Source organism: Pelophylax lessonae, assembly GCF_965119305.1.
Source record: "Pelophylax lessonae genome assembly, chromosome: 2".
In the NCBI taxonomy this organism is placed as follows: domain Eukaryota; kingdom Metazoa; phylum Chordata; class Amphibia; order Anura; family Ranidae; genus Pelophylax; species Pelophylax lessonae.
In genome coordinates, this window is record NC_138769.1 from 240449927 (window position 1) to 240465284 (window position 15358).

Genomic DNA, 15358 nt, shown 5'->3' on the forward strand with positions numbered 1-15358 from the left:
TGGCCAAGCAGGATAGGAAATCCAGCTGCACAATGACCACCTATATGTGCATATTGAATAAGGCAATTTTAATATTCCCTGCAGTGTCACAGCTATCACAGTGGTGCTCAGCCATTTACATAAAGCAGCATCAGAGGGGCGGGCTAATGTCACAACCTCTGACTCGAACCCATAACACCGTCCGTTAGGCTGTATGAAGCCGGAGCTACATATCGCACATCCAGTGGCCTCACATGTTACTCGTTAGTGAAAGACAAAGTTCATTTGGGCCAAGCTGGCCCAAACAAAATGCTGTACGTAAAGTCTAACAAAAGATGGAGTTTAGTTTTAAGCTTTGGCAATAAAACATGGAAGCTGACTAGTTTCTATGCAGAGCTGCACCAGATTTTGCACTTTCCAGTGTAGGCAAATAACCCTCTTTATATCCTCATTCGAATGCATCTATATGGAAAGCCATGTTTGACATATTAACTAAACTTCAAACATATCTGCCTTTGTTCATGTGCATCATATGTTGGATTGATGGTAATAGTAGTTTACACAAGGAAGATAGGGATGCTTATATATTTCTATTTCTTTCAGCTTACAGGACCTGACAAGGACACTTGACTTTTGGCAAGATCAACACATTCTCTGTACTTATAATAAATGTGTAAAGGGTGCGCTGATAAATAAAAGTGAGCTGCAACCAAAGATCCAAATATTCTGGAATTAATAAAATTGTGAAAGTCTGGTGCGCTAAAACCATAAAGTGTCACTCTCAGGTATAAAACAACTATGTGACAAATCAAATAACAAATGATGACAATATACTTATCTATCAAACCATCCACCAAATGTGGAAAAATACATATAAAATGGCAGAAGTGTCCCAAATAATACAAGAAGGTGCAAAATCCCCTAATTCCAATTCAAAGTCCAAAACATTAAGTGCAAAAAATATACGTGAAGAATCCCGATGGGTGAAATTAGGGATAAAGCAGTGCTCCCGTGTTAACGTGATAGTCCTTTTTCCCACCACCTTTCAAGTTTGCTTCTTACCAGCAGATGTGTGTTAATAGGGCGAAAAGACAGCCACCTCCAGAATATAAACCCCTGGTGACAAGAGAAATTCTTATAAGAATTCTCTCCTCCCGTCACTCTGGGTCACTTCTGAGGTCGGTATGCTGAGAATCTGCCCTACAGATGTGAGCACATGGCTTGCTGCTGCTATGTTTGTTTGATGGTGAAATGACCATCAAGGCTGAACTATGACAACACAGTGCTGTGAGGGTCAAATGCTGGGAAATTAGAGTTGTGGGCTCCATTTACGAAACTGTATTTTCCTGTTTACAATTTGAGTGAGAACATTTTGGGACCAGAAGGAGTGTTATGCCTCATACACACGCAACGATTATCGGCTGACCGATCGTCCGACTTTTGTCCAGAGTGGTGTTTTGTTGGTTGGAATGTGCCTAGACTGCACACGAATTCTCTGCCAACAAAAATCTACTTCAGAAGTAATGTCATGTGCTGGTTTACTTTCCGTGTGTTTTTTCTTCTCTGAGCATGCCCAGTCTTGCTCCTCAGATTTTTGTCTGCCGAAATCTGTACTGACTGACGGAAAATCGGCCGTTGTGTTGACGGCCAACAAAAATGTTATAGCCTGCACACCAGATTTTTTTCAGCCAAAAAGTCGGAGTCGGTTGTCGAAAGCATCATACTAACAAGCCGAAAAACGTCTTATACCCGAGAGTGACACTTTTATGGTTTTAGAGCACCAGACATTCTCTGTACTTGCTGAAAGTGTTCTTAGCCTGATTAATCACCTATTTAAGTGACATTTGTAATCCACAAAGGGGTAGGTGTTATCAGGATCCTAATGATGGATGTATACTGTGTACAGTTATACTTATATTTGCAGTTTCCCAAAGACCACCAAGCACTTTACTGCAGCGTCAGTAAACTACGTCAGCAAGCGTCTTTCAAACTACATCCCCCATAATCCAGTTCAATACTCCATGGGAGAAACCGACCTTTCTTACAAAGTTCTTAAGGGAGCAGCCAAACATGACCTAAACCGCAACTCAGCACTATGACACAGTAATTCCAGCATGGCTACAATATTAAATAGAGTTAAATAAAATATATAACATAAGGAAAGGTATTTTTCTCTCTACCTGTTTGATAGCTTCCACCAAAGTTACAGTTTTTCCAGTGCCTGGTGGTCCAAATAGGAGATAAGGTGCTGGTCTGGATATGCCACTTACAATCTGCTTAACAGCCATGTATTGCTCTGGATTAGATTCAAGATTCCGGTCGTACAGACTAGACAAGAAAAAGTTCATACATACAGTAAAGGAAGGCACCGGTATATTCTCAGAAAAACCATACAATGCTTATGCTGAAATCAGAGGATGAATATTAGTGAAAACAAATTAGCAATTGCATTCAGACTTAACTGAAGTCCTGTGCAACAAGGCCTACTGTTCGACCCTACAGGGTCGCGGCGTGCTGACGTCCCCCACCTGTCCAGGAAGGACGGGCGGAATTGCCGGCCTTTAAACTTTAGCGCTTATACTATGCATCTATGCAAGTGCAGGTCTTTATATCTATATTTAATAAATTGTTGATGGTTTTACGCTATGGAGTCTCAATTGTTCTATTGCATGATGGCTGGCTAACCTTATTGTGGACCGCGACATCGGATGAGGTCATTTGGTGACACTTACAGCCATTACACCTGAGATTGGTCACCTTCCCAGATATATCTTGCCTGGTATTACTGGCTCCCTGCTGTGATTTACAGGCTTGTTACCACCTTGTCTCTGGTAAGCAGGATTAATGTCGGTGGAGGATTAACACCTGTGGTGGACTACACATCAATTTCATTTTTCAGTGTGTTTCACTTTTGACAGGCTTTGTGGATTTGCACCAGAGACTTCATTTACCATTTTTTTTTGGTTTGTTCTCTTTTTTTATATATCACTCTTATTACGGTTTACACCATTTGATATTTTTGTGATTTCAGGTAAGTCACATTATTTGATCACCTAGCGCAGCTTGCTTTATTATATAAATTTTTTGTGCTATCACACTTGAAGCTGCAGCGCTTATTTACATTCACTGGCACGGTTATAATTTTTGTTGTTACTACTGTTAAAATCATTAGTTGCCACCTAAGGCCATCTGCACACAAGTGAAAAAGGTGAGCCTGTTTTAAACTTTGATTGACTGGGCTCGAGAAATGTCAGCAAATTTCATGTAGCACCCTCCTAGGTAGGTGCTAGTGAGTGTATAGTTTTTGGCTCCGCCTGCCTATCAGAGGAGCAGCAGACAAATCTATATTGCTTTCTGTCTACCAGAGAGCAGGAACTGTTAGGGAGGTCTGCTCAGTAGGCGATTCATTGAGTCTAGAGATTGTTGTTTCACACTGGTCCAATGGGGAGGCAAGTGGGACAGTGGGAGGAAACCTGACCAATGGATACATAGGCTTTGATTCAGTCCTGGTGATTGGCAGAGACAGGCTGTCTCGTGCATTCTGGGATACTGTATAAAACCCAGGAGCATATGTGTTGCGGGGCCTTTGGCTGGTGAGCAGAGTCCTGGAGAGAGGGTGGCGGCTGCCTCCTCCTCTGTAGCAGTGGCATCAGGTGGTCTTCCTAAGGGCCAGAGGAACGGAGCTGAACCCAGAGGTCCTGGAAAGCTGACTGAGGGGGAGACACTGGAGACCCTGGAAAAACCTTATAGTGAGTACAGGGTATGGTGTCAAGGGGCCTGACCTGAGGGGGGCCACCCCAGAGTAGGATAGTCAGTGGATGGTCATCAGTGGTCAAGAAAGAGGATACAAGGAGAGTGTCCTGAAGATATCTTTTGTTCATCAAGTCATCTGGAAAGAGACTTATCCTAAATCCACCTAAGTGGCAAGGTGGATCAACAGCCTGGCTGTATCAACAGATAGAGGTCTTCCAAAATTTGTGCATAGTTAATTTGGAGTATTCCACTAATCCCTAATTTATAAACTAAAAAAAACAAAACAACAACATAACCCTGGATTATTTATTGACTGAGCCAAGTAGTAAAAGGGATAGACTGTGAATGTCAATGTTGCTAACGGTAACACAGGGGGACCCGAAAGTGTGGAAATTCAGAAGTCCTTAAGGGGGCAGTGCTACATTTAGAACACGTTAAACACTTAGATTTGTAGCACCCTCCCGATTAGTGCAGGTTGTTAGGTAAATTTAGTCTAGCTCCTCTAATCAGTGGAGCAGGGGTTGATTGTTCTGGCCTGCTCAGTGACTGCTTTGATTAATTACCCCTGAATTCTAGAATCTTAGTAGTATAAAGAACAGAGTGGGCAACCAGAATATTTAGGCTATGTGCACTTTAACTGGGGAAAATAAATCAAGTTCACTCGTGGCTCCTTAGGGAGTGCACTACATGTTTATAAATGAAAAGTGGGATCACAACCAAAAATGACTCTGCAAATCTTCCTTTTGTCTTGAATTCCTTCTTAAAAATCACAGCGTACTACCTAGCATTGAAGTTTGCCTAGGCACTCTTGCTTACAGCCAGCTGAATATCTGCCATGTAGAAGCATTGCTGTCTGTGACAGCTAGTCTTGAGAGATCTGGAGTGAGTTTAGGTGCTGTCAACACTTTAATGCTCATGGTTTTCCATGTTGGAGAAGAAGTTGTACACAAGGAACTGCATGCATCTCCCTGCTTCTGCTTGAAGTGGTTATATACCCTAAAAACACCCTGCAAGGTTTATTAAAAAGCAGGATACAGTAATCCCCCGCTACATCGCGGTTCAGTTTTTGCGGTCCCGGTAATTCGCGGTTTTTTTTAGTAATGTTATTTTACTATATAAATCATTAAAAATGAAAGATTTTTGTGTTTTTCATAGCTCTTGCTCTGTCTCTAAGTATCTTTTATGTGTTTAAATGAGTTTCTATTGTTTTAAAAGTGTGTTTAAAGACCTTAAAATGCTTCTACACGTACAGTGACAGTAAAAAAATCATGCCTACAATGCATTTTAATAGGGTTTTTCTATTTCGCGGAATTTCACTTTTCGCGGCTGGGTCCGGAACGTAACCCCCGCAATGGAGGGGGGTTTACTGTATACAACCGCTTTAAGGCCTCATACGCACTGGACATTTTTGCAGATGCTTCTAGGGGTGTCAGATTTTTTTTCCCTGCCTCTGGGACTTTTCTGGAAAGGTCTTTTACTTCAGAGATAAAAAATTGAGGACAGCAATATTTTCAAGAGTTCAAAATACCACAGACTGCAACGAAATGTGCCTGATGTGTTAAATTAAAAGGATATCAGGACAAAACTTTGCAATCACAGTTGTGTTTTTAGTAAGCTTTACCTTAGCCCGTCTGTGTTCACAATGCATTTCTTGTTTGAATATGTGGGGAATAGGGCATCTTTCAACATTTTCTCTTCTGCCAGGTCAACGGCTCTGTGATGAATCTTCAGTGGCAAGCGGTTGAAGGTAAACGTTACATCAAAGAGCATCCCATTTACAAATCTATTCACAAGTCTAAAAAGGGAAAAAAAAAAAAAAACATGAAAAAAATAAAAAAAATAAAAAAAAATAGGCTACACAGTGTAGTTCAATACAATGCCAAATGCATTCACTTTTGAAGAGGTGTTGGAACGTTCCCAAACATACTATATTTGTGAATAAGACTGGCATGTCAAGTTTCACAAAGAGAAAATTTAAAGTGACACTAAACTCCGTTAAAGAAAAAAAAAAAAAATTAAAAAGTATGCATTCCCAACTCAAAAAAGTGCTTCCATTGCTCTCAGCCTCAGTCAAATTTCTTATTTTTGCTGCTGTGATCCACCTTCCTGTTGGAGGTTAACTACTTTTGTTCTCCATGTGCCCATTGTATGAATGGAACATAGCCACCCTGTCTTGCTTGCTCCCATGATGGGCTAGGGGCATTTGTAGAGTACATAGAGCAGTTCACATGACCGCCAACTAACGTACTCTGCTCATTTAAAAAAAAACAAAAAAAAGTGATGGGGAAAGGGGAAGGTTCAGGAACTTACAGAGGACTTTACAAGCAGGCAGAAAAATACAACAAAAAGCAATTTCATGAAAACTAGATTAGAGGGCTGTTAAGTAGTGGATGTGTATGCATACTTTTTGGAGAAGTTTTAGTGTCACTTTAATAATAAAATTTGCAAAGAGGTATAGTAAGTGAAGTAAACTGAAACTGGTTTAACCTTGAACGACATGTGCAGGAAAAAGAAAGAAAAAATTCACTTAGCCACGCTTAGTATTACACCATCACTATGACCATGCGGGCAAAATAACAGTGTCTCTGAAAAGGGCATCCCTAACCCTCCTATATACTCTCATTATCCAATGTGTTCTCTTTGTGTTCCTTGCTCTTCTTCAGCCAGCACTGAATTTACTGGTGTTGGCAACCTGGCAAAGCAGTAATGTCACTCCCCTGTTCATGAAATAGTACTTTGGCCTAGCAAATGGTTGCGAGACTGAGCACCATCACAGGGGAGGAGCAAACATGCTGCTCCATTACTGGAAGTGCCAGTTCCTGCTGTCAGCTGCAAAAAAGTGTATATATTTATTATATAAACACATACCAGAATACTCATTTTACCTGCTGTGTGTATACATACACATGCACGCATACATACATACATACATACATACATACACATGCACACATACATACACCGTATATACTCGAGTATAAGCCGACCCGAATATAAGCCGCGGCCCCTAATTTTACCACAAAAAAATGGGAAAAATGATTGACTCGAGTATAAGCCTAGGGTGGAAAATGCAGCAGCTACTGGACCACCATGAGACCCCAAACAGGGGCTTCGGGCATGGTACAGGAGAGTGCAAGGGCTGCGGGCATGGTACAGGAGATGCAGTACTGCGGGCATACTACAGGTGTACCATACACACATAATTGCAGGCAGTATGGCTGTGGAAGAGTCTCACCTGTTCCTGGGGTGCCTTTGAATTAAAAAATGGCACCGCCCCGCTCCAACACATCTCCGCGAATGCGCCGCCGCTCGCGGACATTTTTTTCTTTTATGACTCGAGTATAAGCTGAGGGGGACTTTCAGCACAAAAAACTAGATAGAGAGAATTTATTTATATTATACACACACAGTATTTCAAAAGTGATAACACCCCTCATATTTTTGTAAATGTTTCATTATATCTTTTCATGCGACAACACTGAAGAAATGACACTTTGCTACAGTGTAAAAGTAGGGAGTGTACAGCTTGTATAAGTGTAATATTGCTGTCCCCTCAAAATAACATCACACAGCCGTTAAGGTCTAAACCACTGGCAACAAAAGGGAGTACACCCGTAAGTGGAAATGTCCAAATTGGGCCTAAAGTGTCAAAATTTTCCAGTACTGCCTTAACCCTCTTGGGCATGGAGTCCCCCAGAGCTTCACAGATTACCACTGGAGTCCTCTTCCATTCCTCCATGATGACATCATGGAGCTGGTGGATGTTGGGAGACCTTGCGCTTCTTCCGCCTTCTGTTTGAGGATGTCCCACAGATTCTCAAGATGGTTTAGGTCTGGAGACATGCTTGGCCAGTCCATCACCTTTAAACTCAGCTTCTTTAGCAAGGCAGTGTTAGTCTTGGCGGTGTATTTGGGGTGTTCTATTGGAATACTGCCCTGCGGCCCAGTCTCCCAAGGGAGGGGGGATCAAGCTCTGCTTCAGTATGTCACGGTATACATTGGCATTCATGGTTCCCTCAATTAACTGTAGTTCCCCAGTGCCAGGAGCACTCATGCAGCCCCAGACCATGACACTCCCACCAATATGCTGGACTGTAGGCAAGACACACTTGTCTTTGTAGTATTCACCTGGTTGCTGCCACACACGCTTGACACCATCTGAACCAAATACTGTTATCTTGGCTTCATCAGACCAGGTTCCAGAAATCCATGCCCTTAGTCTGCTTGTCTTTAGCAAACGGTTTGTGGGCTTTGTACATCACCTTTAGAAGAGGCTTTCTTCTGGGACGACAGCAATGCAAAACAATTTGATGTAGTGTATGTTCTGAGCACCGACAGGCTGACCCCTCACCCCTTCAACCTCTGCAGCAATGCTGGCAGCACTCATACATCTATTTCCCAAAGACAACCTCTGGATATGTTGCTGAGCACTTGCACTCAACTTCGTTGTTCGACCATGGCGAGACCTGTTCTGAGTGGAACCTGTCCTGTTAAACTGATGTATGGTCTTGGCCACCATGCTGCAGCTCAGTTTCAGGATCTTGGCAATCTTCTTATAGCCTAGGCCATCTTTCTGTAGAGCAACAATTATTTTTTTCAGATCCTCAGAGAGTTCTTTGCCATGGAGGTGCCATGTTGAACTTCCAGTGACTAGTATGAGAGAGTGAGAGCGATAACATGTAACACACCTGCTCCCCATTCAAACCTGAGACCTTGTAACACTAACGAGTCACATGACAGGGGTGTACTCGCTTTTGTTGCCAGCGGTTTAGTTATTAATGGCTGTGTGTTAATGTAAATTTGCTGTCCCCTCAAAGCAGTACACTCACTACTTTACATTGTAGCAAAGGGTAATTTCTTCAGTGGCGTCACATGAAAATAAATATATTTACAAAAATGTGAGGGGTATACTTTTGTGAGATAGTGTGTATTTTTAATAAACATACTTCGCTGCTCTGTGCAATGCAGTGCGGCCCTGAACCTCCTCTCCTGGGGTCCCCCTCTGGTGTTCTTGGCTCCTCCTCTTCTCTGTATGCTCCCATATGGAGCCTTTTCATATGGTGGTGCACCTAAAGGCTCGCTCCAGAGCTGGGCTGTGTGCATCTATAGACACACACACAGTGTGGGGCTCCCTCACCACAGCATTTGATTGATAGCAGCAGGAGTCTGCTGGATTGATACAGGACTCAGGTTAAGTATTTAGGGAAAGGGGGGGGGGGGCAACTAGAGGCAGCAACCGCAAGAAAAACATTTAAGTGGATGTAAACCCTCACATATACCCAGTGAAGTGAACAACCTCACATGATACACAGAAAGCACAAATATCCCCACATAAGTCTTACATGTGTATCTGCTGTCTTCAGCTTTCTACACTGTTTAGAAAGATCATCATGTTACATTTTTTTCTTCCTATTCCACCACTGGGTGTGGAGTCTTGGCATACAATGTGTGACAGCTGACTGGAGGAAAGGCACACACACACCCCACTCAACATAGGCAGAGGAAGGAGGAAAACACACAGTTGTGCTGTGAGTATACCAGCTCTCTGCTAATCCATCTCTTTGCACCAACCCCGACACAAATTTCCAGCTGCTTTTATCCTGTGTTGGAGAACTTCTCATGCTGGTAACAGAGGAATGGTGCAGCAATAGAAAAAAATAAAATAGAATAAAAAAATAAAGCTGGCTTTAGACTGACTTTAAATTAGGTTGGTTTATTAAAAAAAAAAAAAAAAAAAAAAAAAAAGGATTTAATTTGTGGGGGGGGGGGGGGGGGGGGAAATTCCTTCCTGATCCACCAGGAAGCATCGGTTACTCCCTGGATCAACTACCCTTGATGTGATTACCTACAGTATAAAATTATACATTCAGCTTTTTTTTTTTTTAAATCTGCTAAGCTGGCTAGAACTAGTTCTTAAAGGAAGCTTATTCCGTAGTTTGGAAACCCTTGGGTTAATTAAATCATAATTCGAGAAGAAAGAAAGCGAAGAAGAAAGAAAGAAAGAAAGCGAAGAAGAAAGAAAGAAAGAAAGCGAAGAAGAAAGAAAGAAAGAGAAGAAGAAAGCGAAGAATAAAGAAAGAAAGCGAAGAAGAAAGCGAAGAAAGAAAGCGAAGAAGAAAGCGAAGAAAGAAAGAAAGAAAGAAAGAAAGAAAGAAAGAAAGCGAAGAAGAAAGAAAGAAAGAAAGAAAGCGAAGAAGAAAGAAAGAAAGAAAGCGAAGAAGAAAGAAAGAAAGAAAGAAAGAAAGAAAGAAAGAAAGAAAGAAAGCGAAGAAGAAAGATACATTTATTGGTAATGTTAAATATTATTGTTGTACATGACATGCTTCATTATCTTCTGCACTTAACTCTAGTTATTCCTGATATAGGAGACCAGAAAGATTCTGGTCCTTTAACAGACCAACAGCCAGTAAGCATCACTCATAGCTCATGACAAAGCAAAGTTAAAAAACATGTATTTTTAGACAATTGAGAGAAGAAAAATATTAATGTAAGTTGACTAAGCTGACAAAGTACAGAGTGAAAAAAGTCTTGGGCCAGCAAACATCAATCTTATTAGATGCAGAGCATCTGTAAGAGAGGCTGCAGACCTTACCATCTTATAGTCCTGCTCGAGCATTAATGACATATTCGATTTGTTTTGCCGATTTGTAAAGTGATTGTGTTAGCATGCTATTTAAATTGACAAAAGGCATCAGCTATATATATATACACACACACACACACACACCTATCCATCCATCTATATATATACACACACACACACACACACACACATTAGGTGGTAGTGTCAACTAAAATGTTTGGATATTGTAATGTTCTCTCCTAGTTCAACTTCACGATGATATAGCGCTCCATTTTTTATTTATTTTTTTAAATAAAACAAGGGTTCCATGTGTCCAGTAACAGCTTGAAAAGTAAGAGTTGTATGTGTAACAGCATTTTAACACCTCTAATATTTAAAGTATTTATAATGTTAAGTACAGGTATGTGAAAAGAAATCAAATTGATATGCTTAAGGGATGTCTATCATCAGGTCATCAACATATTTTTACATATATAGAAATAGTTAGGAAAAAATATAGTATTTTTATGAAGACACAAAAATTATAAAAAAACATGTTTTCAATTAAATAAGTCACAACAAATGGGGTATTTTGCCTTGTAGGGTTTGATTGTGTTTCAGCCGCTATTGTAAAAACAAAAAAAGGACCCTGTTAATGTAGATTTTCAGCAGCTTCTGTTAGCCTATTTTTATTCTACAGCAAGGCTTTTCTAAGGGTAGGGTAAGTGATCAGTCATAGCCCTGTACTGTAATAAGATTCATTGTTCTTAGATGTTGGATAGATATAAAATCCATTAACTTTTTGGAACTTTTCTGATACCTACAGATTAAAAATTTCAATAGGCCACGTTTCTATATGCCAAGACACAGGGCCGGATTAAGAGCATCATGGGCTTGGTGCTGAGGATTTTGAAGGGCCTTAAGGACCGTGCCTTGGCATGCACCCAGAGGAGGAAGGGTGCAGCCATGCATGCCTAATTCAACATGGGATGCTGTCTCTGAAGCCCATAAACACATCCATGCATCGACAACTGTCCCTCCTTGTCCGGCCTTCGTGCTGTGTGGGGAGGTTCTGAGGGAGCTGCCTGGGGAAGCGAGCATAGAAGCCAGACTTCTGTGTTTACAAGTGACAGAAGAGCGGTAACAGTGAATATGGCCAACCCGGGGCCTATATTAAGGTAGGGGCCTGGAGCTGCAGCTCCAATAGCCCCTATGTTAATCTGGCCCTGCCAAGACAGGAGAGACTCTAAAGGCTCGTACACACTAAGAAAATTGGGTGAACATTTCCGTCCAAAGAATTTTCGTTTGTGTGCACAACTTCGGCCGCAGATTTTGAATTTTTATCTGAAAATTCTCCAAAAAAAAAAAAAAAAAAAAAAAAAAGAAGATTTTCGTTTAATGTGCACCGTTTTCTTACGATTTTTGGGCAATAAAAATCAGAAAAGACTGCGCATGATCAGAAACAACAAACAGAAAAAAAAAAAAAAAAAGCCTGTGTCGTACAAGAGTTTTCATTCATCGGTTCCAATTTGCTGTGAAACAACGATGAAAATCAGATGATTGTTCGCCCGATTTTCTTATAGTGTATACTCCACTTTACACCGATGACCCACTTAGAAAGCATCTGCAAATGCGATCCCTGCACTAGGGGACTTTTTGATTCTCAACACCCAATTAGTAGTAAAACCAGACTCTGGCCCACCCTCCTATGTTGGCAAATGGGAGCAAGATATTGCAGAATGGGCTGAGATATGGTCTGCCACTAAGTCATCCTCACTAAATGTTGTGGCCGTTGAAACAAAAATAAAAATGTACCCATCAGATGCTACTTCGTTTCAAAATATGTCCCTAATTACTCAGCGACTTGTTTTCATGGCTGTACTGATTCAGGCACACACCTACACATCTGGTGGGACTGTCAAGTGGCCCATGACTTTGGAAGGCCACCTTTGGCCTTGGCTCACAAGTATTCAAGATGAACATTTAGCAAGACCCCGCTGTGGCTCTCCTACATTTGAAACCAGCTAGCCTGTCCCATACCCAATTTAAAACATTTTTATACAGCTCATTGCAGTCATGAAACAATCTTTGGCTAGAGCCTGGAAAACTCCCTCAATTATTTTAGCCAAAACCAAACATAGGGTGAACCAGGCCCTGATCCATGCCAAAATGGAAGCCATTGGTTATGATAAAGTTCATAAATTAGAAAAGACTTGGCATCCATGGATTAAACAATGCCTACAACCTGACTGACAACTCGTTACTGTTGCCTTGGTAAAGTCTCTTCCTTTCCGTAATTTTTTGGCCTGCTGAATAAATGTTGACCCTCTGCCCCTGTAGAATTATTCTATCCTCTCACACCCCTTTCCCTGGCTTTATCTATACCCATTTTCCTTTATTCTTTATTTCCTTCTCTTAATCGCTTTCTTTTTGCTCTTGATTACTCTCCCTCTTGTGATACAGAAATGGTACTCCCCTACCTGAGAACATGTTTGTTAGTTTCCTTCCCGGTTCCTACTCAACATGACATTTTTGCAGCCTGATTGCCTATCAGACTTATTTGCTTCTTGAGGTACCCACTACATTGGCCTCCTCCATAGTAGACATATGTTAGTTTTCCCAGCTTCCAAAATGCTTGTTCTTGTTACATGTAGCTTTGCATGACTTCTTTTGTGCCAAAATGGGGCACATTTCTGTTCCTTGTATTTGCAATTTTCTGTGTCTCAATTTGCAATGTTTTGTTTTACTTAAAACCAATGAACAAATTTGATGCAAAAACCATTAACTATTACCTTTGAGGGTGGTTCTAAGTTTACTCAAAAAAAAAAAAAAAAAACCTACCAGGATACTTGCCCTGGAAGCAGTTGGAACCTAACTAAAGGCTTCTTGACATGTTACTTTATATAGAGTCAGGGAAAGCTCGGTTTCTGTGCACATCATACCAAGAACATTTAAAAGCTCATAATTAACACTAATGTTTTACTGTATGCAGACAATAACATTTAAACCCTTACTTCAAGACCCAGGGCCTACAGGTGGATAAAAAAAAAAAAAAAAAAAAAAAGAAGAAGGCCAGGAGTTCCAGCAATAATATTTTCACTGGAGTTCTGCATGCATCAATACCAACACACATTAGGGCTATTCTGCAATGGAAACACCCATTTTCCCTTAGTAGTAACTGTTACATGCCAGTATTTTTTGAAATACCAATCTATGCCTAGTTTACCTATGGTTTTGTTTAAACATTTAAGGTGTTACAGTAGTTAAAATGTTCATAGTTTTCTTCACCGATTCAAACCATTAGCATATTCTAGGATTGCATGTTTTCAAAGTCGTATATGATCATCAGCAGTTTGCATATCCGAGAAGCACACATTTCCAGGATAATATAAAATGATCCGCATATCTGTGGATATTTTTTATGCCCACTGCAGCATTTTATCTCTAACATAGAAATGCAGTGAACAGCTAATTAATGTAGGGCTAATGATACAGAATTGCGTTTAGTGTTTTTTTCTGGTCAGTCTGACTATGACAACTTAACGGGAGAACAGCATAGGTTAGACTTACCCATAAGTGATTTTAGAGGAACATACTTCCAACTACTCAGGATGATTATCAGGTAAGACAAGAAATCATCCTAAAAAAAAAAACTATTTGGTATAGGAAGGGACAAACAAAAACATTTAACCAGGTAAAATATAAAAAATAGAGCAACAATTTAATTATTTTTTTCTTTAATTGGTAGATAAAGCTTTGGCCCACTTAACGTTTTTACCCCTTACAGCCTGTTGAAAAAAGCCAATTCGATACCTCAACAGCTTAAGCTAAGATTTACATATACAATTTAAATTAAAAAAAATCAAAAAAAAAAAAATCACTGGAACTCATTCCTTATTTACTTAGCATTCTGAAAAAATAGACAAAAATAGCATGCAAGAAGAGGATTCTGCTGTGTTACACACACAAACATACAGTATATTTATAAAATGCAGACATTACATAATTCACTTGCATTTTAAAATGTTTTGGCCACCTTCTTGCCTGCTTACCCAGCTCGATACTTGCACAACACGGGTCCTACTTGTTTTATGGTTACGACGACTTAAATTTCAGGTTTACTGGCTACCTACTTCTCCGATATACTCCCAATTTATTATGTGCTGGATGTTTTCCGAACTCAATGATAGCTCCTCTTATGTAAAACCTTAAGCTTGGAATCAACCCCCCCCCCCCCCCGGTTTTTTCTGCCCCCCTCCCTAATTTAGCATTAGGTCGTGTTATTTTCTGGGTTTTCCCCCTCTGGATATTGTATGTTATTGCTCCAAGCCCCTAGATCAGGGGTTCTCCTGAGGTTGCTGGGGGTTCCTTGAGCAATGGACAATTTCTGACTCTCAGATAAATTCCCAATGACACCATTGTTCATTTTAGCTATCTGTAAGAGGGTAATTCTTCCCAATAATGACAAGAGTAAGGGGCATTCTTCCCACCACTAATTAATGTGTCATGAGTTGTAGATCTTTAATATTTAGCAGGGGTTTCCGGAGACCAGAAATGTATTTCAAGGGTTCCTCTGCATTGAAAAAGTTGAGAAATGCTGCTCTAGATGTATATTGGTAAACACAATTAAAGTACCTAAAAAAAAAAAAAAAAAAAAAAAAAAAAAAAAAAATCGGATTTTTGTAAGATCTTACCATAAAATCCTTTTCTCTTAGCTCATTGACAGACGTAGTCCTCTTTGATTCACATCAATTGGGTTATGTTGTCTCCGCAGGAGTAGGACTAGGCAGAAAGAAAAAACGTTCTGGCTCCACCCTAGGGGCAGTCCCAGAGGGTATATCCTCCCTCTCTCTGCTACAGGAAATCAGTTCTGTTGTAAAGCAGTAACAGAGAATTTAACCCAACCCAACTCAATGATAGAGGGGCGGGTACTACATCTGTCAATGAGCTAAGAGAAAAGGATTTTACGGTAAGATCTTACAAAAATCAGATTTTCTCTGTCGCTCATTGACAGACGTAGTCCTCTTTGATTCACATCAATTGGGACATCCAGAAGCAGTGCCA

At 40.5% G+C, this 15358-nt stretch overlaps 1 protein-coding gene across 1 annotated transcript in view; it reads right to left on the reverse strand.

Annotated features, from left to right (window-relative positions):
• The window catches only part of LOC309548485 (putative helicase MOV-10), a gene marked incomplete at its 3' end in the record, with an annotated part of 164208 nt that overhangs the window by 41613 nt on the left and 107237 nt on the right, over nucleotides 1–15358 (reverse strand). Inside the window, exons 9-10 of the mRNA XM_082248431.1 lie at nucleotides 5354–5527; nucleotides 2160–2307 (exon numbers count right to left, since the gene is read on the reverse strand). Of these exons, the coding sequence (XP_082104557.1) occupies nucleotides 2160–2307; nucleotides 5354–5527 (322 nt within the window). The remainder of the gene's footprint in view (nucleotides 1–2159; nucleotides 2308–5353; nucleotides 5528–15358) is intronic.